At 42.7% G+C, this 25,797-nt stretch overlaps 1 protein-coding gene and 2 pseudogenes across 4 annotated transcripts; 1 reads left to right on the forward strand and 2 right to left on the reverse strand.

Annotated features, from left to right (window-relative positions):
* Positions 1 to 1,193: 1,193 nt before the first annotated feature.
* On the forward strand, positions 1,194 to 1,509 carry LOC120362355 (U6 snRNA-associated Sm-like protein LSm6 pseudogene; annotated as a pseudogene).
* Positions 1,510 to 8,478: 6,969 nt separating this feature from the next.
* PDP1 (pyruvate dehydrogenase phosphatase catalytic subunit 1) lies at positions 8,479 to 17,727 on the reverse strand. 4 transcript variants are annotated; one of them, XM_010349401.3, is made up of 3 exons: positions 17,638 to 17,719; positions 16,786 to 16,820; positions 8,479 to 12,749 (listed from the first exon to the last, which is right to left on the reverse strand). In XM_010349401.3, the coding sequence occupies exons 2-3, from the start codon at positions 16,814 to 16,816 to the stop codon at positions 11,092 to 11,094; spliced, it is 1,689 nt and encodes a 562-aa protein (XP_010347703.1). In that variant the 5' UTR covers positions 16,817 to 16,820; positions 17,638 to 17,719; the 3' UTR covers positions 8,479 to 11,091. The 4 variants fall into 4 exon arrangements, with proteins under 4 accessions (XP_010347703.1, XP_039320803.1, XP_010347702.1 ...); XM_039464869.2 differs by lacking the exon at positions 17,638 to 17,719 and adding an exon at positions 17,499 to 17,581; XM_010349400.3 differs by lacking the exon at positions 16,786 to 16,820 and having other exon boundaries at positions 17,638 to 17,727.
* A 1,710-nt stretch (positions 17,728 to 19,437) lies between these two features.
* Positions 19,438 to 23,723, reverse strand: LOC141581386 (NEDD8-conjugating enzyme UBE2F pseudogene; annotated as a pseudogene).
* Positions 23,724 to 25,797: the final 2,074 nt, after the last annotated feature.

Genomic DNA, 25,797 nt, shown 5'->3' on the forward strand with positions numbered 1-25,797 from the left:
TGGATAAACAAAGTGCAGTACAAACAATGGAATATTACTCAATAAAAGGAACAAATTATTAATATTCACATATATACATCTCAAAAACATGATGCTAAGATTCCATGTATATGAAACTTAATTTTTTTTTTTTTTTAGTTGAAGTCTCACACTATATAGCCCAGGCTGGAGTGCAGTGGCGCAATCTCGGTTCACTGCAACCTCTGCTTCCCGGCAGAGCGATTCTCCTGCCTCAGTCTCCCAAGCAGCTGGGATTACAATCGCCCACCACCACGCCCAGCAAATTTTTTTTTTTTTAGTAGAGACAGGGTTTCACTATGTTTGCCAGGCTGGTCTCGAACTCCTGACCTCGTGATCCACCCATCTCTGCCTCCCAAAGTGCTGGGATTACAAGTGTAAACCACCACACCTGTCATGAAATCTAATTTCTATGGTGATAAAAATCAGCATGCGTTTGCAGTTTCAGGTGAAGTGAACTGACTGGAAAAGAGCACAAGGGAACTTTCTGGGACCATGAAAATGTCCTGGACACTCAGGGCCCAGTGCCTGTGAGAGAGTCCTGCTCTATAAGGAGCAGTAAATAAAAAATAAAAAGCCGGGCACGGTGGCTCATGCCTGTAATTCCAGCACTTTGGGAGGCCAAGGCGGATGGATCACGAGGTCAAGAGATCGAGACCATCTTGGTCAACATGGTGAAACCCCGTCTCTACTAAAAATACAAAAAATTAGCTGGGCATGGTGGCGTGTGCCTGTAATCCCAGCTACTCAGGAGGCTGAGGCAGGAGAATTGCCTGAACCCAGGAGGCGGAGGTTGCAGTGAGCCGAGATCGCGCCATTGCACTCTAGCCTGGGTAACAAGAGCAAAACTCCATCTCAAATAAAAAATAAAAAAATAAAATGTCTTATATATGATTTTGATGGTGATTATATAGGTGTATAACATCATTGGAACTTATCAATCCTCTAAGATCTGGGCTTTTTTATTGCATGTTAATCTTGATCTCAATTTTTAAAATTATAATGGAGGAAGCCGGGCTTGTGGGGCACCTGGAGTGAGGGTTCTGGATCCAGCTGGCGAGATGAGGAACCTGGGGCCATGAGAGGTGAAATGATGAGTGATCCAAGTCACACAGCTAATTAAGTAGCAGAGCTAGGATTAGAATTCAGATTTCCTGCCTCCCAAGATTATTAATATGAGTCTTTGGAAGCAAACCCCTAGTGACTTCTTAAAGCAAATCACTGGACAACCAGTTGTGGTAAAATTATTCTGGAATGGATTATCGAGAGGTCCTGGCTTGCCTGGATGGCTACATGAATATAGCCCTGGAGCAGACAGAAGAAGATGTAAGTGGACCACTGAAGAGTAAGTATGGGAATGCACTTATCCGAGGAAACAATGAGTTGTACATCAGTACACAGAAGAGAAGGATGTGAAGAAATCAAGAGAGCAACACTTTTCATAGTTGGAAATATTTTTTTATGATTTTTTTTCTAATTTATGCTTCTTTTGTGATGTAATTTGTCCTGTTTTTATAATAGTTGGTGATTTTTCACTGACATGTAAGATAAATGTATAGAATTGTGGATTTAATTGTGAAGCATTCTTTCACATTTAAGTTTCATTTTTCTTTTACCTCTGACAGTGTACAGAATGCTAAAAGAATTTTTAAAAAGACAAAATGTATCTCTTCCTACCAGATTATTATTTTTTAAATTATAATGACCTATGACCTTACTTTATAGTCACAGGCCAGTGAGGCCTGATGTTTACATTACGTATCATTTATTTGCTAACCATACTATTAGTTCCTGTAACAAAATGCTCCTTTCACCTAAAAATGATTTTGAACACTGTTAAACAGATGTTTTCAAATATCGAATTTTAATGTGTATATATACCTGCTGAGAATCTCAAGGATTAGAAATGGTAAAATAGCAGAAATTACCCAGCGTGAAAGTAATTTACGGGGGATCATGGGTTGGCTTGTCAGCTGCTCCTCCCGGAGTGGAATTCCCTTTCGTTGACAATCTAGAAAACCAGAACAGCTTTTTTTAAAAACCATAAATAAGACCATAGGGCCAGGCACCGTGGTTCATACCTATAATCTAGCACTTTGGCAGGCAGAAAGATCACGTGAGGTCAGGAGTTCAAGACCAGCCTGACCAAGATGGTGAAACTCTGTCTCTACAAAAATACAAAAATTATCTGGGCGTGGCAGCACACACTGTAATCCCAGCTACTTTGGGGGGTAGCGGGAGCACTGAGGCATGAGAATCGCTTGAACCTGGGAGATGGAAGTTGCAATGAGATTGCAAGATTGCACCACTGTACTGCAGCCTAGAGTATATTTTTAGAAATAAATAAAATAAAAATAAAGACCACATTATACAATTTGACCTCTTCCACTAAACATATCTCAGAAGTCTTTTCATGAGAGTACATGTAGATCTACCTCCACTTCTTTGAACTTAGGTAACCTTTAAACATGTGACTTATTTGGTCATCGCACATCTTGTTTACCAGATAACACCAAGCTGGAGACACAGTCAAATAATCAGCGTCTGTGTGACCAAACTGTAAAATTCTCAAGAGTGTAACAAATTAACTCAAATCTTAGCATCTAAAACAACAGTTATTTCTTAAACAGTTTCTGAGGGTTTAGAACCTGAGAGCAGCTTTTCTAGCTCCAGGTCTTTCATGAGGTCACAGTCATGCTGTCGACTAGGGGTGCAGCCACAAAGATGACACTGGAACTGCAAAATCTGCTTCCAAGTTCACTCATGTGATTGCTGGAAGGATTCAGTCTCTTTCTCCATGGGCCTCTCTAGAAGGCTGCACACAGCATGGCTCTTCCCAGAGTCAGTGATCCAAGAGCAAAACAGTGTCCAAGACAGAAGCTGCAGTGTCTTTTATAATCTAATCTCAGGAAGGTCATCACATTGCATCTGCCATACTCTACTGGTCACATAAACCAATCCCGGGAGTGTACGGACTACACGGGATGTAAATACCAGGAGTCAGGGGTCACTGGGAGCCATCCTGCAGGCTGGTTACCAGATATCCCTAATACCTAAAACAATGAAGCAGTCCAATAAACACTTGCTAGATTGGACTGAACCAATCTGTGGCTGGTCATTCAATCCAGCCATCATGGTCCAAGACTTTGACGGATGGCTGGTTAGTTTACCCGAGTTCAGTGGCTTTTAAGTTGCCCAATACCTGAGTAGCATTCAGTAAGTATACTACAGTAGCCAAGAACTGAGAGAAATGAAAATATGACTATGCTTTGAACTAAACACCAGGTTACTAAATTTGACTGCAGACACACGAATGACTAATAGCAATATGCAAATCACACAGATGTTCTCTTGTTGAACCACCGACCCCTCACTTAAATTAGTCTAGGCTCTTACCTGTGAGTGGCTAGAAGCCAGATCTCAGCCTGGCACAGGTCTAGCTGACCTTCCTTTGTCCTTCCTCCAACCCTGCCCCCACCAACTCTTACATCCTATGTTTGTCTCAAGCAGTTCTGTCTATAAGGTATGCTGGCTACAAAAGTGCTCCAGAGTGACTATTTGCTTCAGGCTCTTCTGTGCCGTTCCTACCCTTCCACCTCATCACCCACCATGGCTCCCCGCCAGTGCATGTTCTACCCACATGAAAGGCACTCAGAGCTCTTCAAACACAGTGTTTTCACATGTCTGTGCCTTAACACGAGTTCTGCCTTCTTCCGAGAAAGTCATTCCTGGATTTTCTTCTTTTTTTTTGAGATACAGTCTTGCTGTGTCACCCAGGCTGGAGGGCAATGGCACAATCTCTGCTCACTGCAACCTCTGCCTCCTGGGTTCAAGCAATTCTCCTGCATCAGCCTCCCAAGTAGCTGGGATTCCAGGTATGTGCCACCATGCCCAGCAAATTTTTATATTTTTAGTAGAGATGGGGTTTCACCATGTTGGCCAGGCTGGTCTCGAACTCCTGACCTCAGGTGATCCACCTGCCTCGGCCTCTCAAAATGCTGGGATTACAGGCATGAGCCACTGCTCCTGGCCCCTGAATTCTTTTCTGCCTGGCAAATCCCTTTTCCCCTTTCAAATCTCTGCTCAAGCACTGTCCCTTCTAATGAAACTTCCCCAACTCTCCAGGGCCTGCCTTGTCACTATGGCACAGTAGGACAGACTTAGTCACTCTTTTTTCTGGATTATTGTTGAAATTTTGTACTTAACTTCTGAACCATCCTTAATTAGCAAAGGGTAATTATTATTTTATGCAATAGTAATTTTCCCTCCAAACTATGAGCTCCTTGAAGGCAGACCCTACCTTTTAACCACCTTTCATCCCTAACACCTATCCTCAGTGCCTGGACTATACTGACCAATAAATACTTCAACAAGTGAAACGGGGAACTAAGAAACACATATCTGTGTACTGCAATGCACTGCTAAGTGAGAAACATCTGGTTCTAACCTATAAAATCACAATTCTGTTTTTTCTGCACCCAGCTCACTCCTTCCATGTGTTGGGGGCTCCATTCCCTCTGTGCTAGGTTAACTGCTGGGCTATGTCAATCTTCATCTCTGCTTCTCAAAGAATCACTTGCTTATTGGCCACTTAGACCTCAGGCTTTATTGATTCCAAAGGAATCATTCTGGTAACACAGAGAGGCCAGGCAGCGTGCTGTGGTGATTAAACATACAGACTTTGAAATACACAGACATGAATTTGTTTGGTGCGTGATGCTGGACGAGTTACGTAGCCTCTTTGTGGTGGGGAAAATAGAGGATATAATACTTCAGCTTGCTTAGAAGCTTATATTGGTCAGGTCTCAGCAGGAAACTGACTTTACCCTAATGTTTCAAATGAATGGATTTCTTACAGAGGTTTAAACAAGGGTAAAGGAACAAACAAAGGGTGGTGGGGCATCTGGAGACTAGCAACAGTGGGAAGTCATTACCCTCCCTAAGGCTGAAAGGACAAGAAAAGGAAATAATGTTACCTGAGCCCACTGAGGCCTGGAATCAGCTAAGGCTGGAGACGCAGCCCACAGCATGGAGGGAATAAGGAAGAAATATCCCAGCCTCTCTTTCATCCCACCCTCGGATCATCTGCTGGGGTCACCTGCTGGTTGAACTAAAACGGCAATCAGGAGGCAAAAGAGCCCTGCGAGCTACAGCCTGCAGGGTCTGGCTTCCGAGTCCACAGAGCAGGGCAGAGACAGCCAGAGAAGGGGTTGAAGGGCCAGACACTAGCAGGCACGAGGATAACATGAGAAAATGTGTATGGTATACTTTTCATAGAACCTGGCACACAGTAAATACACAAGAAACAGCAGTTGTGGTTACTGTATTACTATGGCTGCAACATTAGTGTGTTTTCTGGTTATACCCAGAGCCACAGGGCTCTGACTTCACGGTCAGCAAGGCCCTGCCTTAACAACCATCATTCTCTCCGGTCTGCTCAGTCTCACAGCTGTTTCTCCTGACACCAAGGCCTTAATGATCCCATCTCTGTTTTCATCAGGCTAAATTAGGCTATTTATCTACAGGTTTGGAGCAAAGAAAAATAATTTCTAAGCGAAGTTCTTTGGAGAAAACTATCCTTCTGGGTACCACAGATCCCTTTCCATATGGTCAGTTTCAAAGAGTCTCCTTTTTGCTTACCTAATGGACCAGGACTAAATGGCCATGATAATAATGTCAACTGCTGCTGCCCTACCATAAAATGTATGTGCACATAAGGGTTTAAAAAAAAATTTTTTTTGAGACGGAGTCTCACTCTGCCGCCCAGGCTAGAGTGCAGTGGCATGATCCTAGCTCACTGCAACCTCCACCTAACAAGTTCAAGTGATTCTCCTATCTCAGCCTCCCAAGTATCTGGGATTACAGGTGCATGCCACCACGCCCAGCTAATTTTTTTGTATTTTTAGTAGAGATGGGATTTCACCATGTTGGCCAGGTGGTCATGAACTCCTGACCTCAGGTGATCCACTCGCCTCTGCCTACCAAAGTGCTGGGATTACAGGTGTGAGCCAACACGGCTGGCCAAAAATGATTTTTAAAGTCCTTTGCCTTGCTACCATTTAGCTCACTGCTGTCTTTCCTGTGCTTTACTCTCTCATCCCTGTCACTGGTCCAAAGTATTGGGATCTCATGCTCCCTGACCCCATTACTGCCTCTCTAATCACTACAGCAATTGCCAATGCCATTCTTTTCCTTCCTTCGCTCTTCTTTTGCCTAGCTTAGGTCTCATCACATTTCCCATTCTTCTCAGCATTCATGCTAGAAGGCTGGTCTCTGAGGCAACACTGCCAGCAAATAACACAGTTCCTGTCCTTGAAAAAGACAATCTGGTTCATCGCCACGGATTAAAATCTTTAGTTGGCTCTTATTGGCGGCTTGTTGCTAGTGCCCAGGGTTTGAAATTTCTGAAAGGCCGAATGTGATCACTAACCTCACACTTTAGTAAAGTTTGATTGTGCACTTTGGTTGAGCATGTGCTACAAGCAGGAAGTCGGTGAACTGGATATGTTTTAGAAAAGCAGAGAACTCATGAGTTTGGGCAGGATCTTGGATGGAAAACTGTCTCCTCCACCCACCTCTGGGTAGGGGTAAGTAGTTAAGATGAACCAGGATGAAATATCCAGTCCTTTTGGAGCTGGGTACCTGATACAAACAGCAGCTACAGTACCTGGTGGACCCTTAAAGGAACCCTTCTCTCAATCTGCACATAGAGAGTCAAAGGTTGGATAGGAACCATTTATGAACCTAAATATTGGCTAAATAACTGAGCCTAATTGTGGACCATAATATACATGCACTGGATAACCATTTTTAATGCCATACGGAGTACACAAATTTCATCATTCCTATTATATTCAATTTGAAGACTTGTAGTTTGAGGGCTATTTAGAAAACAATGCTATGCAGTATGATTCAATCCAGGGTTATAAATTATATTGTCATAAGAACTTAATCTAGAACAGGATTAAGCTTGGCTTTTAAAATACATTCTGAAAGGAAAAAAGGAAATGATTTTCATACCGTAACAAGCCAATTCTGATGCCATTAAGACGTCTTCATTTATTCAGCTTGTCTGGGTAGTAAAGGCACCACTGCATCAATTTTAACAGAATGTAGCTTTTGAAGGTCTGAAAAACTGTACAATAAATAGCAACTGTTTTATTATTTATGAAAAAAGTCAGAATTCAATATGTCAACCTACAGAGAGGATAACAGTTACCTAGATCTTCTTGCTATAACCAAGGACAAACTAACAACCCACATTTAGGTTGTGTTTGACTAGTGAACACAGAAGCTCATTCTAGGAAGTGTTAACCTTGTTTAATAAAAGCAGAAATACTCAAGTCAGTCACTCCATCCCTGTCAGCATTACATCTTCCTTCCTCATGCCTAATCAGAGCAATGGCCAATGCAGTGATGAACCCAAACCATCAAAAACCAAGTTATATGAGCTGTGATCACACCACTACACGCCAGCCTGGGCAACAGAGTGAGACTCTGTGTCTTAAACAAATTCTCAGTGGCAGAGGTAGAGAGAGGCCAACGGCAAAGGGCCATGCTTTAATCCTACCAAACTTTTCACCATGAAAAATTCCCACCATTTAAGAGCATTAAAAAAAGACTCCTACCATTAAAGCTTTAAACATAAAACTTACCTGTAATCATTATTTGCAAGCTACACCTTAACCAAATAGTATTTCTGAGAACTGTTAATCTAAAACTATCTTTATAGGGTGCAAGGAGAGACTGAAAACGTCCATCAATAGACAATGGATAAATTGTGATACATTCCAACACTGGAATGCTATTCAGTAATAAGGAACAGATTAAGAATACACTCAACAACATAAGTGAATCTCCCAAATTGAGCAAAAGTCGAACATAAAAAAATACATACATGGGCCAGGAACAGACTGTAATCCCAGCACTTTGGGAAGCTGTGGGCAGATCACTTGAGGTCAGGAGTTCGAGACCAGCCTGGCTAACATAGTGAAATCCTGTCTCTACTAAAAATACAGAAAGTAGCCAGGTATGGCAGTGCATGCTTGTAATCCCAGCTACTCAGGAGGCTAAGGTGGGAGGATTGCTCACGCCCAGGAAGCAGAAGCTGCAGTAAGCCCAGATAATGCCACTGCACTCCAGCCAGGGCAACAGAGCAAGACACTTGTCTTAATACATGATTTATATAAATTTCTAGAAGCAAACTTATGGAGAGAGAAGTGGAACAAGTTATGAGGGAAGGGATTAATTGGAAAGGGGCACAAGAAATGTTCTGAAGGAAAAGTTTATCTTTATTGGGGTGTTACCAAATGTTACATAGCAAATTTTAAATCTGTGCATTTTAACTTATACCCAATTTTTACAAATTTGAAGCACTATGTACCTACTGGATCCTAAAATTAATCTACCATGCATAGGAAGCATCTAATGAATCTTGTTATTAAAAACAAACACAGGACATTCAGAAAGCAGATATGAAGCTTTAATTCACCGTGAGCATTTCTCCAACCATTCTGTACATTCAACTTGCATGTCTTCACACACATACACCTTTTATAAGACAGTTGTCTCACCAAGTGCTCTGTAACATACCAACATTGCATTTAACTAGTTAAGGGTGTATTATATATCATGAACCACTGATTAAATAGAAATACAGAAGTTAAATACATGTTAGAAAGTTTAAATTTTAAAAAAATTTAAGAAAGGCTAAATATCATGAAAGTTTACATGTATTCTTTAATTCTAGACACCGTATCACAGTGACAACCAGTTACAATAAAATCACAATTGCTTTTAGATGACAGTACATTCAGATTTCTAATACCCAATTATTTCATTTCCACAATGTCAACTCCATGCTGCATTTTCATTTCTACAGAGAGTAGACCAGCTTTCAGACTGCAGACCCAGTTTCTTGTTTAATAGTATTATCTTAATCATGACCACAGGAAACCAATTTTATATACCCTGTACTATATAGAGATGAGACATTATTTGGTGTGTAATATGGAACTCTTCAGTGGTGGTGTTCAAGAACATTCTAATAGTAGCTGAAAATAGGGTTTGCCAGAGCAGTCCACATATTTCATTGAAAGAAAAAGGCCAAGTCAAACATTTAGAAATAAATATATAGTACAGCCTTTCCCGGTCCCAAATACTGCCCAGGAAAAAAGTTCCAAGCTGACTTAAAAATAAAAATAAAAATAAAAACAGAAACACTTCAAAAAATAAACAATATATGATATTCCAAGCAGCAATCTTCCTGAGTCTATTTTCAATTGAAACAAATTCTGCAGCCAATACTACACTGATTCAGTATCCACAGTCCAGGAGTCATCCTTGAACATCTAGTTCATATCCCACAAAAATGTGAAAAGACTCCTAAACACCCAAGTTATTATACAATGGAAAGCTGATATTGGCTTGTATTAAAATCCAGGTGAATATCAAACATAAAAAAATGACAGCCATTTTTTTAACCGTGACACTAGAATAAGTGATGAAAATATATGCACAGCTGTATACAGATCACTATTAAACACAGGAACAAAATGCCATTTGATGCATATCAAATAAGCTCCCAAAAAGCCAATTCAAATATATTTATTTTCATTTATGTCAATACAGTATTAGAGGGGACTGAATATAATTATGGAGACTGCTGCAAACAACATTTGACGCCACTAAGTGTTCTATTAAGCATCAGGCATGCACGGCAGTTACCTTTTAAAGTTTCTCATGTATATATCTTAACACATATATCTTAAGCTACAATATGTTTAAAGCATTTAGTCAATTTAAACCCAAATATTTTAATTGATCTATGTCTAAATGGAGAAAAACAAAAAATTTCTCCTGTCTTAACACCCAATGGTAACATTAAATCTTACTCCCCACATTGATATTTAAACTTATTTTATATGTCATCTTTAAAATTCCAAAAATGATGAAAATTCTTATCACTACTAAATAAGAAGTACGATTCCCCAGCAGCAGTCTACCCACCACACACTTAACAGCATGCCGAGGCTTTGGAGATTACATAAGAGTGATGTGCTGGTGGCTACAGATGACAATAATTGAAGAGACCAGCCTCTTCTTTTTATTCTGGATCTCCTTATTTCAAACTAAAGCTTTTCATTAATACAAATAAAAAATCTTTTTTTTTTCCTTAACTTCAATAGAAGAGTAGATGAAACTAAAAACCCTTATTGTCTTCAAGTGTGTGGCAAAATAGAAAATGCTTCAATTACATTAGGAATCGGGTGGATAACGGAGTACAGTTACTCCACTTAAGATGCATTCCGGTCAAATAATCACAAAAACAAATTCAGATTGCTTGGATCTTGGTCATTTATGGCTTAAAGTATTGGATTTGAAAACCACTTCAGGCTAAAATAAATATATATGAATAATGCATAGACTGCGTACCTAGAAAATCATGCAATAAATTTATGTTCTCATGTACACTGGAATCTCAGTGAAGAAAGGGGTCTGCGGGTGTGAATAGTACTGTTTCTTCACTTTAACCAAGAGACTACACATAGTAAGGTAATTGCTTTTGGCCTATTCAAGATCTTATTTGCCAGGTCATCCTAATTTTCTCGGGTTGGTAAAAGACGCAAATGTTTCAAAACACCTGTGATAAGGAGTGACTTGCTTCAAGTGCAGGTGCCATGATATCTGACCTAGGCAGAACCAGACTCTCATGACCCTGCCAACCGGCTGCAAAGTCAATGTGGAGTGCTTGACTAGCTAGAGCAGGCGTCCCCAAACTGCGGCCCCCTGAGGTCATTTATCCGGCCCCGCTGCCGCACTTCAGGAAGGGGCACCTCTTTCATTGGTGGTCAGTGAGAGGAGCACAGTATGTGGCGGCCCTCCAATGGTCTGAGGGACAGTGAACTGGCCCCCTGTGTAAAAAGTTTGGGGACGCCTGAGCTAGAGTATCAAATGAGTAAATACTTAGAATGACCATGACCAACTGGAAATGTTTATTATAGTAGTATCTTTTTAAAAAATCTGCCCTTTAAATATCTACCATTTGAGAATTGCCAGTGAAGGTGCCACTCACTATTCTTGGTTTTGATATGCCCCTACAACGTGAGAATTGAACTGAACTACAATGATTGTGATGTCATCTCTGTACATTCGAGCAAGCTCTTCAGGAAGACTAAGCATTTTGGAGAGGCGCTCATGATCAACAGTCCCAAACTCGTTGTTGCCCACAGCGTGGCGAATGAGATGGGTTGCTGCATTCTGATCCTCAAACACCGAGGACATTTTGGTTCTCCTTTCTGTTAAAAGGCCGTGCATCTGTCCCAGAGTCACCTTGTAGCCACCAACAGCTATTGGCTGTTGGTGATGCATGCCAGTTAGGTACTCACCCACAATCCTAACCACATCCTGCCTATGCATAGTCTCCCATAACCCATCAGTAGCCAACACCAGAAACTTATCCTGTGGCCTTAATCGGTGGTAAGTTACCTCTGGCTCGGCAGTGAGATAAGGAGGTGTGTGATAATTAGGAGGGATGAACTTGGTATATTCGTTGTCATTCAGCTGGTCTGGGCCAGATTCTATCACTCTCTTTTGAAGGTCAATGCTCCATTTGAACTTTACATCTCCAAAAGCCCTAAATGGCATCAACAAGCCAAGCAGCCGATCCTGTTTTACCACACTCTTGGCCTCACTCTTTGGGTGTTCCAATTTCAGCCGTTCTAGTTCTCTTTCGTTCTGAGCATTGTGGTCATTAGACAGCGTGACCGCTGACCACGAACCGTCCTCTTCCTGCACACCCAGCATGGCTCTACTATCGCCAGTATTGGCCACATGAAGGTCAACACCATCCACATGGGCCACACAAGCAGTGGCCCCAGAAAATGCCACTCGAAGCACCAGGTAGTTGAGGAAGGAATTAGGATCACCAACTTGAGCCTCCAAGGAGATGTCATTGTCAAGCCTCTTGAAAGCATTAATCAGAGCCTCCTTAACATCAATATCAGTTGACTCACCAGTATTGAGGTCTATAAGCTCTTGCCAGTAAGTCCTCAAGCTGTTGAAGTACAATTTGGATGCCTCCTTACTAAAGTAATCATTAGGGTGCTTGTGCCACTGGAGAATGGGCAGCAGTGCCCGGCCACTCTCCACTGCATTTTCAATCTCTAGCAAAGTCTCATGGGGTAACAAAGAGACAGCAATATAATAAAAGAGTCTTTCACTGACTGCCTGGGAACAAGCACAGCCTGCATGGCCATCAAAAACCCCCAAAAGCATCCCTCTGGTCTGCAAGCAGGTTGCTGCACTTCTCCGGTCCTCAATGGGTGCATTTGCAGGCAGCTGATTGCTGTCAAATCCAAGGATAGAACTGACATTTTTCCCATCAAATTCTGGCACTTTGAAACTGTATTCATTAGCTTTAAGGATGCTATTGACTTGTGGAGGTGTGAGGTAAAATTTCTGTGGTGTGGAAGCGTATCTCCTTCCTTGGGTGTACTGCCACCAGTTCTCCTTTGGCCTGCAAAAGGTAGCATATGCTGGATGAGGGGTGTATCTCAGTCGACTCTGAGGAATGTAGGGTGAGGAACAACAGAGATGTTTGTGGTGGCAGTAACATGCAGTGCCATAGATCCTGCTCAGTTCACAGTTACGGATGAGAGGAAAGAACAGTTGAGTTGGTGCTGGCATGGCATCAGAGAACAGTGGCAGGCTGGAACTTCTGACTGGGATTCCTAGACAACAAATTAGACAGATGTACACAAAGAAAAGAGTTACATTTCAGATTACTTAATCTAGCTTTGCTTTTATAACAAATGTTAACCAAGTCAATCTACATGCTAAGCCTTTGCTAGAAGGTACCACATTTTATTCATGCATCATGTACTATTTCTACAGGGTGTATTCTGGTGGGTACAACTCCCAATCATTCGTGGATCCAGGACTGAACTCCTGACTCCTGTACTCAAAACTTCAATTTTCTCTTTTCTTTGTTCTTTGTACAGTACAAACTGTGCAGAATGTACAACAGATTTGGCTGGGAAAAGCTGAGGAGATGTAGGTTATATAACATTATGCAGTAGCAGTCTACTTGACCAATCATCCTTCTCCCTCCCTATCCTTAAAAAATACCTTGAAATCTCCCATTTTACACAGGGCCTTCTTCCATTTATGAAGATCCTTTACATAGATCCATGGTCAATTTTTGTCAGGATTACACATAGTTATGACCAAAAGTGTTAAGATGCAGTCCAAACATATGTATATTTATGAATTACTTGTACATCACATACATATATTACTATAGCAATATGCATTGTGGGATATACCGAAAAATTTCTACATAATTAAATAAAAAAGAAATTCCAATATTTCTTTCCTGTACCCCAGTAGATGGTCTTGCAAAACTTGCTTCTCTAGACACTGTGGCAATCTGCCAGGCTAATGGGCATAGGTCTGTCACAAACTCCCAAATAATCTTGGAAAAGTCAGCTCACATCTTTGAGTCTCACTCTTCTAACTGGTAAATGACCAGAAGCGAGTAGATGCTATCTAAGGATCTTCTAGGATTCGTGTCTTTATGCTTATGGAAGTGAGGCTTTGAAATCAAATTCAGGTTTCATTTATTCACTGTTGAATTCTATCATGCCCTTCATGATAAAATAAAATAAAATAAGGAAAAGCCATAGAAATATTTTTGTCTACTATGGAACCAAAGTAGAATTAACCCCTAGAAAAATGTTTTCTTGGATATGGTAATTATTCTGATTTGATCATTACACAATGCATACCAATGTATAAATGCACTGGAACATCACATGGAACCCCATAAATATATACTATTATGTATCAATTGTAAATTAAAAATAAATTTTAAAAGACCAAAAATGTTTTCTCTCACATTAAAAAAAAAAAAAAAGTATCTATTTGTTCCAGGAAAGCAGTATAGTCAAATAATTGCCTAAGGTTTGGATTGAAAAGGTACAGCATTAGAATTACAAACTTAAAAATCGTATCACTCACTATATGACACTGAAAATAATTTCTGGGCATTTATTCAAAAACTTTAATGAAAATGTATCATTAATCTAGATAATTTATGCAAGAAAAAAAATCCCTCTTCTCCCTCAATAACATACATTTTCCCTGAATTCTTGAGATACTGCTTCAAAACAGTCAAAATGACTATAAAGAAATACACTTAGAAATTCTTTAAATAAACAAATGCAACAGAAAGGAACATGGAAAATAAAATCATCTGAGTTAATAGCAACTATTCCTTCCCAGGGCTAAACTCATTAAGCAGCAAAAGAATTAACAAATATCATAGCAAGTGTTAGCTATATGTTATTTTCATGTACCTTTTTTGAAGAGTAATTTGAGAAAAAGTGATAAATCGGGGTAGAGGGAAGCAAAGAAAACTAAACACTGAATAATCACCAATTCTTTTTTGCTTCTGTAATAAGCACTGCGTAACCCAGCCACAGAGATTCTCTTTTGCAAGTGGTAGAAAGGATCACCATTTTAACTGCACTATCTAAGAAGGGATTTGTTTACGAAAATGAAGACAGGATCAGGCAATAGAAAGTGATGGCTATACTCTCGGAAATAAGAGTCCATAACTAAACGAGCATCCTAAAATGCACTAATGAAAAACAGAAATTTCAGAGAAACAGGAATCCATCAGAAGTAACCATTTAAATAAAAGCACTTCAAACTTCAAACGTGAAAGTCATCCAAAGGTTAAAGTGTACATGGCTGAGCCAGAAGATGTGCTGAAATGCTGGGCCACATGACAGTGGCTTCCACGCTTATAAACCATATCTCTTTTTGGGTTTGGACACAGAAAGCATATCAACTCATTTTGTGCTTTGTGTAAAGGTTTTCCATCATTAAAAATGTAAACTGATGTAATTTTAATGAAAACAATTTTTCTTCATAATTTAGGTCTGAATTTGCTCTTTCTTTAAAACTTAAGAATCTCACAGGAAAAAAAAAAAAAATGAAAATGTGCCTGTATGGAATGTAGATTGACTCAAAATAGTATTTGTGTGTGTGGGAAGGAGGACTGATAGATGTGTAACAGGGTTTGATAGTCTAATTAAGGAATAACAAGTCTGGGAAACCTACATTTTCCTTAAATTCCTTTGCTTTGACTTTTTTTTTTTTTTTTTTTTTTTTTTTGAGATGGAATTTAGCTCTTGTTGCCCAGGCTGGAGTGCAATGGCACGATCTCAGCTCACTGCAACCTCCACCTCCTGGGTTCAAGCGATTCTCCTGCTTCAGCTTCCCGGGTAGCTGGGATTACAGGCATGTAGCACCACGCCCGGCTAATTTTGTGTTTTTAGTAGAGACGGGGTTTCTCCATGTTGGTCAAGCTGGCCTCGAACTCCCAACCTCAGGCGATCCACCCGCCTCAGCCTCCCAAAATGCTGGGATTACAGGCATAAGCCACCACACTGGCTTGCTTTGACATCTTTCCTACTTTTGTAGTTGACTGCAAAATGAGTGAAATCTAGTGACAAAAAGCCAATGATTCACACAGCCTATGCTCTGAATAATACTTAAGTTCAAACATCAAACAATCCAATTCCCCATTACATTTTTCCTTCAAGGCAAAAGTTCTTGAGATTAAAAACAAAAATGAAAGAATGAATTTTATTGACTGTATCTTTCAGTTATGCAGAGGCTTAGCATATGGACTGAGATTATATCCGAATGACCCAACTCCCAAGATGCCTTCAAAAGACAAAATTCCTAGGGAAGTTGGAATTTATGAAAACTGTGCTGTGACTAATGAGTGTTCTATCCTCATCGGTCCAGTGTGATATATTATCTCCATCAGATCAGATACCCTTTGGAGTCAAAGTACTTTCAAATGCTTTCATAAACAATAAATGAGAACTGAAAAACTCAATATCCTTTAGAATATCCACTGATGCAATAACAACAAAACCCTCTACATCAAAACTTTTGGGGACAAACTTGTTAAATTAGTGTAGAAGGCTCTTGATCAGGCAATAAGAACAGCATCCACGTACAACTGTTGGTAAAACAGAGCAGTGTCAAATTTTCAAGTTATTCCTGATCACAATTTTCACAGAAAAGTTCCTATTCCATGATCCAGACTCAGCCACGTTATATGCAGTATCTTCATCCCAGGCAGATTTGGCTGATTTTGCCAATGAATAATAAAGAGATGCACTGCAGCCAGAAACAGGAAAGAGACCCATCCATTCTTACTGATGTACTTAACAGAGCCTGTGCCAAGATATTTCTTCCACTCCATCAATAGACTCATGGACCAAATTAATTAGCAAATGCTATTAATGCACCGACTCCGGAGCCCTTTCGCTCTGCAAAGCTTCTGATGTAAATGAAAAAGAAAAGCTGTGCTAATCATTTAATGTGTCAGAACCCCAGTTTATGTAATCCGATTGCATTAAACACTCTACATACAGACCATCCACAATTTTTCAACATTCTTCTGGAAATGCCTAGCCATTTCACAGCTCCTGTTATCTTTTTACATGAGTGAAGAAAGATACGAAGCACCATGCCAGTACTTGTTTGATTAGTTTCCTTTATCGCTACCTGAAAAACTGCACTCACAAAAGCATCAACGCTATCCCAATCCTAGAAGCCTTTGTCGCTTTTTCCAATCTATCTCATCCTTTAATACCACGCTGACCCACCTAAAACCATCCATACACAAAAAACTGTCACTATCCTTCCTGGGTACCCAACGCAGGTAGTTAGATGAATACCTACCAATTCGTCTGGGCCCGGGACACACACACATTCTCCTGTCATCACAACACGGAGCCGACAACATCCACAACCCGCGCGGGCAGCAGCAGCGACAGCAGCACCGGCCCATTGAAAGCAAGGCAGAGATGCTCATTAGAGGAGGCGGCGGCGGGGAGGCGGGAGCGGAGGAGGGGCGAGGTCTTGCTCCAGCCCGGTGAATGGGCTGGGAGGGGGAAGAGGATGGAGGAGGGAAAAAGGGGTGGAGAGAAGGAAGCCAACCAAACCAGCCCACCCCGTCGGGGAGGCGAAGCCACAACCCAAGGCAGCGGGGCCCAGGTGCGAGCAAGAGCGCGCCCCGAGGGCCAGCCCCTCCATCCAGCTGGGGCGCGAAGCCCTTGGGCGCGCACGGCAGCCCCGCCCGCTGCCCGCCCAGGACCCCCCTCCCCCCGCCGGACCCTCCCTTCCCCCCGGCCCCATAGGCGCCCGCTTCAGTCCGCCGGCGGGAGGCTGTAGCAAGGCCAGCCCGGACCCGGGGGTGCGTCAGGGAGACCCTCAGGCAGAGCCACAGCCCGGCAGCCTTCCCGGAGCTCACCCTGCAGCGGGCACCCCGGCGCCCTCAGTGCTGACAGCCGGCGCGCACGGCCCGGAGGACGCGAGAGCTGCACGGCGGCCCCGCCCCAGCCCCCCAGACGACCCCCGCGCCAACCCCACAGCCCCGACGCCCCCGCGCGCACCCGGCGCTCTAGGGATCCTCCCGCCCTCCGCACGCCTGCGGCAGCCGCACCACCAACACGCCTGGCGCTCCCTCACAACTTTGGACGGGCGGAGGATTCCGGACGGGGCGGCTCGTGGCCGGGAGCAGGGAATACCAACCGGGCACGGCAGGAGACTAGCTGGTTCTTCCCGACGAGGAGGGGGCGGTAGCAACGCCAACGCTCGGAGCTCCTTCTACGCAGCCCCGTGCAGCTCCGGGAGCACGGGCCCTCGCCCCCGGCCGGCCCACTCCGCGCCCCTACCCTGTGGGGCCGCCACCCTGCCCCGCCCGCACGTTCGGGCCGGAGCACTTCCCGCCTTCTGATTGGCTGCGCAGTGGCGAGTGGGAGGGGACGTGGGGAGAGCCGCGGCCGGGGGAGGGGCGGGGGCGGAAGAGAAGAGAGCTGCCCGCCAGCTTTGTGACGTCACGGGGGTCAGACAATCCCTTCCATTCGGCACGAGCCGCCCATTGGTTCCCCGGGCCCGCCTCACGTGACCCCTCCCTCTGGCGGGTGCAAGGTGTGGCTGCGCTGCGCTAGGGCGCGGTGGTCCGCTGGGCCGGGCGACTTTGGGGAGCTGGTTGCGGGCCCAGGATGGGGGAAGCCTCTGGCTCGGCTCCAACGTTTTGGCGTGCGTGAGGCCCGAGGGACAGGCTCCTCCCCCGCCGCGCAGGCTTCCTGGAATTCCTAGCACCTCGGCAGGGATGCGGTTGTGTGGGTGGCCGGCCCAGCGGCCAAGCCTCCTCCGCGCTTCGCGGCTGGGAGCGGGCTTCCCAGGGTAGGCTGCGGGAGCGGCTCCGAGCCCCACGGGAACCTCAACTCCCTGCGGCTCACCCCAGCCTGCGGTACAAGGCGTAGCAAACAACCTCGAGAGTAGCTGTTCCTTCTTTCATTTGATACGTTGCAGATTTTAGGAGCATTAACTCCCATCAGGTTTTTTTGTTTTGTTTTGTTTTGTTTGTTTGTTTTTTTGTCGTCTCAGAGAAGGAAGCAGGTGTAGACAGCGGCAAGACGGAATCGTGATGAGGGAATTCTCTCTGTAGCCTAGATGTGCTCACGTTTTCTGAGGAGTTTTAAATCAATACCGTCTCCGTTGCCCTGAATGGTTACTAGGAAAAAACAGTGGACTTGGAGTCAGAAGACCTTCATCCAAGTCGATCCCTGTTTTCCCATTCCTGCCCCATGAGATTTTTTCCACCTCAGATGAGTTAGACTTAAGGTGGCGCTGGTATTGGCTATGGTAAAACAAAACATCTCGAGGGCTCTTCAGTGATTTCCGTCCATACATCCCTTTTGTGAGATAGTGGCTTCTAAAAGCTGCCCTGGAGAGGGCAGGTAGAGCATTGCACTTACCTTGCCTAGTGTTCTCCAATAAGTTGACTTTGATTTATTACATATAACTTCTTACTGGCCAGTCAGATTCACAGAATGATGTGAATTACCTGATTTTTATGTAATAAAGGAAAAATGTTATATATCCAAACTGGTCCTTCATAACTCCTGGATCTTTCAAGTTGCTATATTCTCTGTTCTCTAAATAAACTAGAGGAGAATCTTTTTGCCCATCCCCAGGTTTCCCAGGGAACTTTTATGGCTAGTCTCTCTGGCCTTCATCCCAGTTTTCACAGGTCCATCTGCCTCCATCATCTCCTTTTTGCTTCTTGAGTTTCCCCATAAATTCACAAATATTCTTCATGGTCCTTTTCCTATTATCTAATTTATGTATCTGGTTTCTTCTTCTTCATAGATGCATCCTATGCATAGATGTATAGGATGGTGTAGACTAGTGATTAAGAGTGCATCTGGAGCCAGGCTGGCTGGGTTCCATTCCCAGCTCTGCAGCTTTTTTTTTTTTTTTTTTTCTGAGTAGAAAACGCATTAAATTGTACAAATCACAAATCTGTTCCAAAATATAATTATATTAAATAAAATATGCATTTCAATAAGAGATCTACAGTGAATGACTATGCATTCTGGGAAGCTTCACAACATCTACGCAGGGCCAACATTCGTGAAAGAGGCTAAGAGATTTTGCATCCAATCACAGTAGTGGGTATCTTATTGCCAATCTGCAAGTTACACTGAACACATCATTAGCATCCCTTGTGCAGAAAACCAGTTTTGTTGTGGAAAAGGGAAAGCAAGCTCTGGCCTCAATTTTGAGTTCATTACAAGTTCTTAAGAATTTCACCAATAGCCTATACAGTACAATACTTTACTTCAAAAAAGTAAACATGTTAAGGTAAGCAGACAACTCTTCAGAAGCCCAAGCACATTTTCTTGCTGTATTTATGTTGAATTCTCCATCTACAATGAGCAGTCGTGAAGATGGTCTTCTTCAGGGCAACATGGTCACAGGACTGGGGCAATCCAGGGGACTGAGAGGGAACATGAGGACAGGAGAGGGGGCTACCTCCTGCTGTTTCACCTTAGAGACAAACTAACACAGTCCATGGGCCTGCAGTTGTCCCCTTTTATCGTCTGGCATAAGGCTTGTTGTAGTCATCCACTTTATTCCAGAAGTCCTCTTTGTCTCACAAATGATGTTCTACAGCTTCAATATTAAGTGGATCATCAAAATTCAAAAGATCAGTAAACAAAGAGCGTAATCCCCAAACAACATCCTTTAGTGTTCTTGTGGGAGCCCAGCCAGGGTTGTCAATTAAATGTTCTCTCAGTAAACTCAGACATATTTCCCCTGTCTCTGTGATGTTGGGGTGCCAGAACTTGGTCAGGCATTTCACTTTGGGAGGCACCATGTTGTACGCATCAGGAACTTCAGTTTCAAACTGAAATTTTCCACCCTGGTAGTAATCTTCATCTGCAAAAGAAACAGCACATCAGGAAGGTCTGGAGGTCAGCAGCAGTCCAGATGACGAGGCAAACAAGGTAAATTAGCTTCAGGTTCTGCAACTTCTTTAACAAGCAATTTGCCTCCCACAGAAGCCCTCCAAGTGGAGTCTGATGCTGTGGCTGCTGTCCGGGACCCTTTGAGACCATCATCACGCTTCAGTTTGCTTGCTGGCGTTAGCGTTACTGCTGCCTTTACCCTGGGCTCCGACAGGCAAGGCAGGCCCGGTGCCCAACACCATGCCCGGACGGGGTGGCTGCTGCGAGATGTGGCCCGCACAGCTGCACCGGCTCCCACAGCTCTGCAGCTTTCTATATAGTCTTGGGCAACTCTACATGCCTCAGTTGTCTCAAATGTAAGATAATTTAAAACGTAGCCAGGCGCAGTGGCTCACGCCTATAATCCCAGCACTTTGGGAGCCCGAGACCGGTGGGGGTGGGGGGATCACAAGGTCAGGAGTTTGAGGGCGGGGGTAGGGGGGAATCACAAGGTCAGGAATTCAAGACCAGCCTGGCCAAGATGCTGAAACCCCATCTCTCCTAAATACGAAACATTAGCTGGGTGTGGTGGCAAATGCCTATAATCCCAGCAACTCAGGAGGCTGAGGCAGGAGAATCACTTGAACCCGGACCACAGAGGCTGCAGTGAGCCGAGATCGCACCACTGCATGCCAGCCTAGGAGACAGAGGGAGACTCTGTCTCAAAAAAAGAAGTAATAGGGCTGTATTAAGAGAGTTGACATATATAGCTTAAGAAAATACGTAGCATGTAGTGAGTGTTGTGTGTTAGCTGTTGTTGGTATTATCGACATGTCCAGGTCAGTGTTTTGGATTAAGAACTCCTAGAAAGTAGGAGATTCAGGCCCCCAAGTGCATTATATTCTATAGTTAGGTATTAAGAAGCTATTAATAGGATGGAGAATCTTAGAACCTTAGGATATCAGTTTAAATTCATATATGTGGAGGGTCTCTACTATTAGCCCTTACTTTGTGGACATGGAGACCACTTATCTGAAGCTATGAGTAGAGTTTTAAGAGTTTCTGTTTTATGACCCAGAAATGAAGTTCATACTAGACTTCTCTTGTTGTCTTATCAACTTTTTCCTGGCCAGGCTTGTTGGGCTCATGCCTGTAATCCTAGCTCTTTCAGAGGCCGAGGCAGAAGAATTGCTGAGCCCAGAGACCAGCCTGAGCAACATAGTGAGACCTCATCTCTACAAAAAAAAATTTTTTTAATTATCTGGGTGTGGTGGTGCATGCCTGTAGTCTTAGCTATTAGGAGGCTTGCTTGATCCCAGGAAGTTGAGGCTGCTGTAAGCAGTGATGCATCACTGCACTCCAGCCTAGGTGACTAAGCAAGTCCCTGTCATTTAAAAAAATAAATAAATAAAAAGCTTTTTTTTAAATTGCATTTTAGGTTTTGGGGTACATGTGAAGAACATGCAAGATCGTTGCATAGGTACACACATGGCAGTGTGATTTGCTGCCTTCCTCCCCATCACCTATATCTGGCATTTCTCCCCATGTTATCTCTCCCCAACTCCCCACCCCCCACTGTCCCTCCCGTTTCCCCCCCAACAGATCCCAGTGTGTAGTGCTCCCCTCCCTGTGTCCATGTGTTCTCATTTTTCAACACCCACCTATGAGTGAGAACATGCAGTGTTTGATTTTCTGTTCTTGTGTCAGTTTGCTGAGAATGATGGTTTCCAGTTTCATCCGTGTCCCTACAAAGGACACAAAGTCCTCGTTTTTGATGGCTGCATAGTATTCCATGGTGTATATGTGCCACATTTTCCCTGTCCAGTCTATCATTGATGGGCATTTGGGTTGGTTCCAGGTCTTTGCTACTGTAAACAGTGAAAAAGCTTGTTTTTTAATGGTTGTGAAATAGAGTAATAAGAATCCAACATTCAGGCCAGGAACGGTGGCTCATACCTGTAATCTCAGCACTTTGAGAGGTAGAGGCAGGTGGATTGCTTGAGGACAGAAGTTTGAGACCAGCCTGGCCACAGTGGTAAAACCCCATCTCTACTAAAAATTTAAAAAAAAATAGCTGGGCATGGTGGCAGGCACCTGTAATCTGAGCTACTTGGGAGACTGAGGCAGGAGAATCACTTGAGAATCACCTCCACTGGGAGGTGGAGGTTACAGTGAGTGAGAGTGAGACTCTGTCTCTGAAAAAAAAAAAAAAAAAAAAAAGAATCCAACATCCATATCAAATGACCTCTTCAAAGCTGTTACCTTAGTAGCAACCCTTATTCCACACTGACATTGCCATTATTCAGAGCACTTTTAAAATTCCCTTTTCAAATTGTTTTCAGATCTGCACAGGAAACTCCAACTTGTTTTACTATAACCAACACTTTGGTTTTATACCAGAATAGTATTGATTTCCCATCTTATTCTTCTTAGTTCTGAATGACCTGGATATTTCTAAAAATAACACCCACTCTCAAAAAGAAACTGGTATTTGCTACCACTAAATATAGTCAAAAGAATTTTGACGTAAGTATTGAATGACAAGGTGTTTTTGAAATCAGAATAAAGCCTTCCTAAAAAGATGGCTTTGAAATAATCTCATTTACAGGTATCAGTTTTGTCCTCTGGTTGTAAAGTTGTATGGCTCAGTACTACGTACATTATAAATGAACTGGCCTTTTGCAAAGGTACCAACCGCTGGTACAGCTGGAGGAGATTCTTTAGTATCTCAACCTTGATTCTCCTCTGGCCTGGCTTTGTTCCTGTTTCTAGATGGAGCTCCATTTAGCCACCCAATGGGCTTGCTTCAGAAGTGCTGTTTGTTATCACATGACCATGTGGCCAGGACCAGGACAGGTCCTTGGGTTTACTGCTTTGATCCCAGACTGTTTTAGCCGCCAGAGCACCTGTTGATACTTCAGCGTTGGAAAGTGTTGAAAAGTAGCACTGAAACAACCCAGGATCGTTGTGGAGAAGGTGGGAGAGAGGAAGGGGCTCCAAAAATAGCATAGTACTAAGAAAGCACTGTGCAAAATCACCTGTTTACACAAATGCTTTCTGTGATATCGAAAATGCAATGACATTTCCTGAATGTGAACCTTAACATTTAGTCATCCATTTGCCCTAGGACAGACTTGAAAATGAGCAATGCTTGACCAGATTGGCCTGATGTTTTTGTGGGCAGGTGATAAGACCTTTAGGGGTATTGGAGGTTAGCTTTGACAACATGGAGATGACCCAGCAGTCTCAGTGGTGCCAGCCAAGAAGCTTAAAATAGACCTGCATGTGGGTCTGAGATACCTTCAGCCTGATGGTTACTGATTTATTGTGGCCTTTGCCAAAATCAGCAGTCACAGGAAAAAGAGGCTGGTCTACCATACTCCTCTAGCACCTGTTTCCCTACAGGTCATGGCTAGGAAATCATCAGGAAATTGCTGAGTAACTAAAGAATGGCTCCCTGTTTTATTACCATCTCAGTGTCGGGAGTTGCTTCTTCGAAATTAAGTTGTTTGGAGTTCACGGTGCACTTTCACATTTGTCTCATTTCATACTTGAAAAGGCAACAGAATGTTCAAGGGGGAAAAAAGTCTTATTCTCTTGTAAGAGGAGGGACCAAAGGCTCTTGGCTGGCAGGCAGGAAGTTTCTGTGTACTAATTGAACATGACAAAGAAGACAAAAAGTAGGTGCCTGGGGTTGCTTAATGATAGAATTCAAGTGCTTTACCAAGAGGATTGCATTCCTGTGGACCTGAGATTGGCACATACTTCAGAAATTCCTGTTAGTGAGGCTATCTCCAAATACTAAAGATGACATGTGTGGGCAAGAGGGAAGAGATGAAAGCGGGGTGTTGGTGTTATTATCTGGGCATCAGACAATTTGGCAAGATTCAGTATAATTCTGTAGGTGGATTCCCTGAAGTACAGAGGGTACGAGGTAGGAGACAGGCTTCAGGCGAGCTGAGACATTAGGGTGTGTCTAGAGCACTTCTTACAATAGATGCCAGTCATGGTTGCCCCTGAAGCAGGTCCTGCCAATGTGCAGACTTCAGTAGGAGTCTCCAAGATGTGAACTCAAAAATACTAGTGGCTGATTTGCATACTTTTTAAAAGCTATAATTCTTTGCTTATCTTAACTACTTAGAGTATAAAGTTTTCAAGAACAGAGGACATGTCTTTTTATGCACCAATATAAACCCATGGCCTGACATATTGTGAAAACTAACAGAACAGATGCTTCCTTTCTAGCATCCTTTGCTCTAGGTGCATTGTCTCTGTATGAGGCAGGCATTATTTTTATATCCATTTCACAAGAGAAGAAAATCTCCATGAGGGTAATTTGCCCTAGGATCACGTAAGTAAGAAGTTGTGGAACCATCTAATTCAGAGCTTGCATGCTAACACACTATGTTATAGTATATTGGTCACTAAGTGTAATAGGAGCTCACTGATGAATAAATGGACATGTTTTAAATGAAGGGAAAAAATTGCATATTGCAACAGGTGAATGAAAATATTTCATAAATGAATAAATGAATATGTCACCTTTTATTCTATTCCTTAGGTTTCCAAAAGAGCTTATGTCAGAATTAGGATTTAATTATTCTAGCTTTGTGAAAACTAAAGTTTTACGTTTTCATTATGGGTTTGAGGGCAAACCGCATCCTTATAATAGGAGAATTTCCACCCAAGCTTATTGCGTCTGTAACCAGCAGTAAATTTTGTACCGCTAAGTGTATCACCACTGAATAGCCACTCTTGTTAGAGAGCTGCAGGGTCTGAGTATAGTTTATCAGGAGACCCAATAATAGCTTATAAAAGCATATTTTCCTTAGAAACCAGATACTATATTTGTAGGTAAATACTGTATTCAATTTACATTCTAATATAACTATAGTTGATTATATGATATGAAACAATTTGTTAAAAGCAGTAAGTTAATATTCAGTTAAAAATGTTACTTTTATGTTTAAATACTATCAACTGGAGAGAGAAAAGTTCAAGGAGAGAAAAAAAAAACAATGAATTAAAGAGGAATGTTAACAATAGATATTGAAGGCTGGGCAAGGTGACTCACGCCTGTAATCCCAGCACTTTGGGAGGCTGAGATGGGCAGATCATCTGAGGTCAGGAGTTCAAGACCAGCCTGGCCAACATGATGAAACCCCATCTCTACTAAAAATAGAGATCACTGCACTCCAGCCTGGGTGACAGAGCGAGACTTCATCTAAAAAAAAAAAAAAACAAAAAAAAAAAAACCTGAATCCAGTTTCTGCCAGGAACAATGGGCTCTGGGACTCTTATCAGAACATTCAGAGAAATACTCAGGTGCAATATCTGTATTTTGATCTTATCTGTTCTTAAAGCATACTGGTTTTGTGGAATGAATATGAGTCGGAGTGAGAGACACTTGAGTTAAAATCCTAGCTCTGCTTCTTATTTTCTGGGTTTATTC

Source organism: Saimiri boliviensis, chromosome 15 (genome assembly GCF_048565385.1).
Source record: "Saimiri boliviensis isolate mSaiBol1 chromosome 15, mSaiBol1.pri, whole genome shotgun sequence".
Classification (NCBI taxonomy): domain Eukaryota; kingdom Metazoa; phylum Chordata; class Mammalia; order Primates; family Cebidae; genus Saimiri; species Saimiri boliviensis.

Coding starts and splice junctions, on each gene's coding strand:
- PDP1 (XM_039464868.2), bottom strand. CDS start 16,918: ATGAGCATCTCTGCCTTGCTTTCAATGGGCCGGTGCTGCTGTCGCTGC. Junction 12,750..16,785: donor TCCCGGGCCCAGACGAATTG/GTAGGTATTCAT, acceptor TTTGTTGTCTAG/GAATCCCAGTCAGAAGTTCC.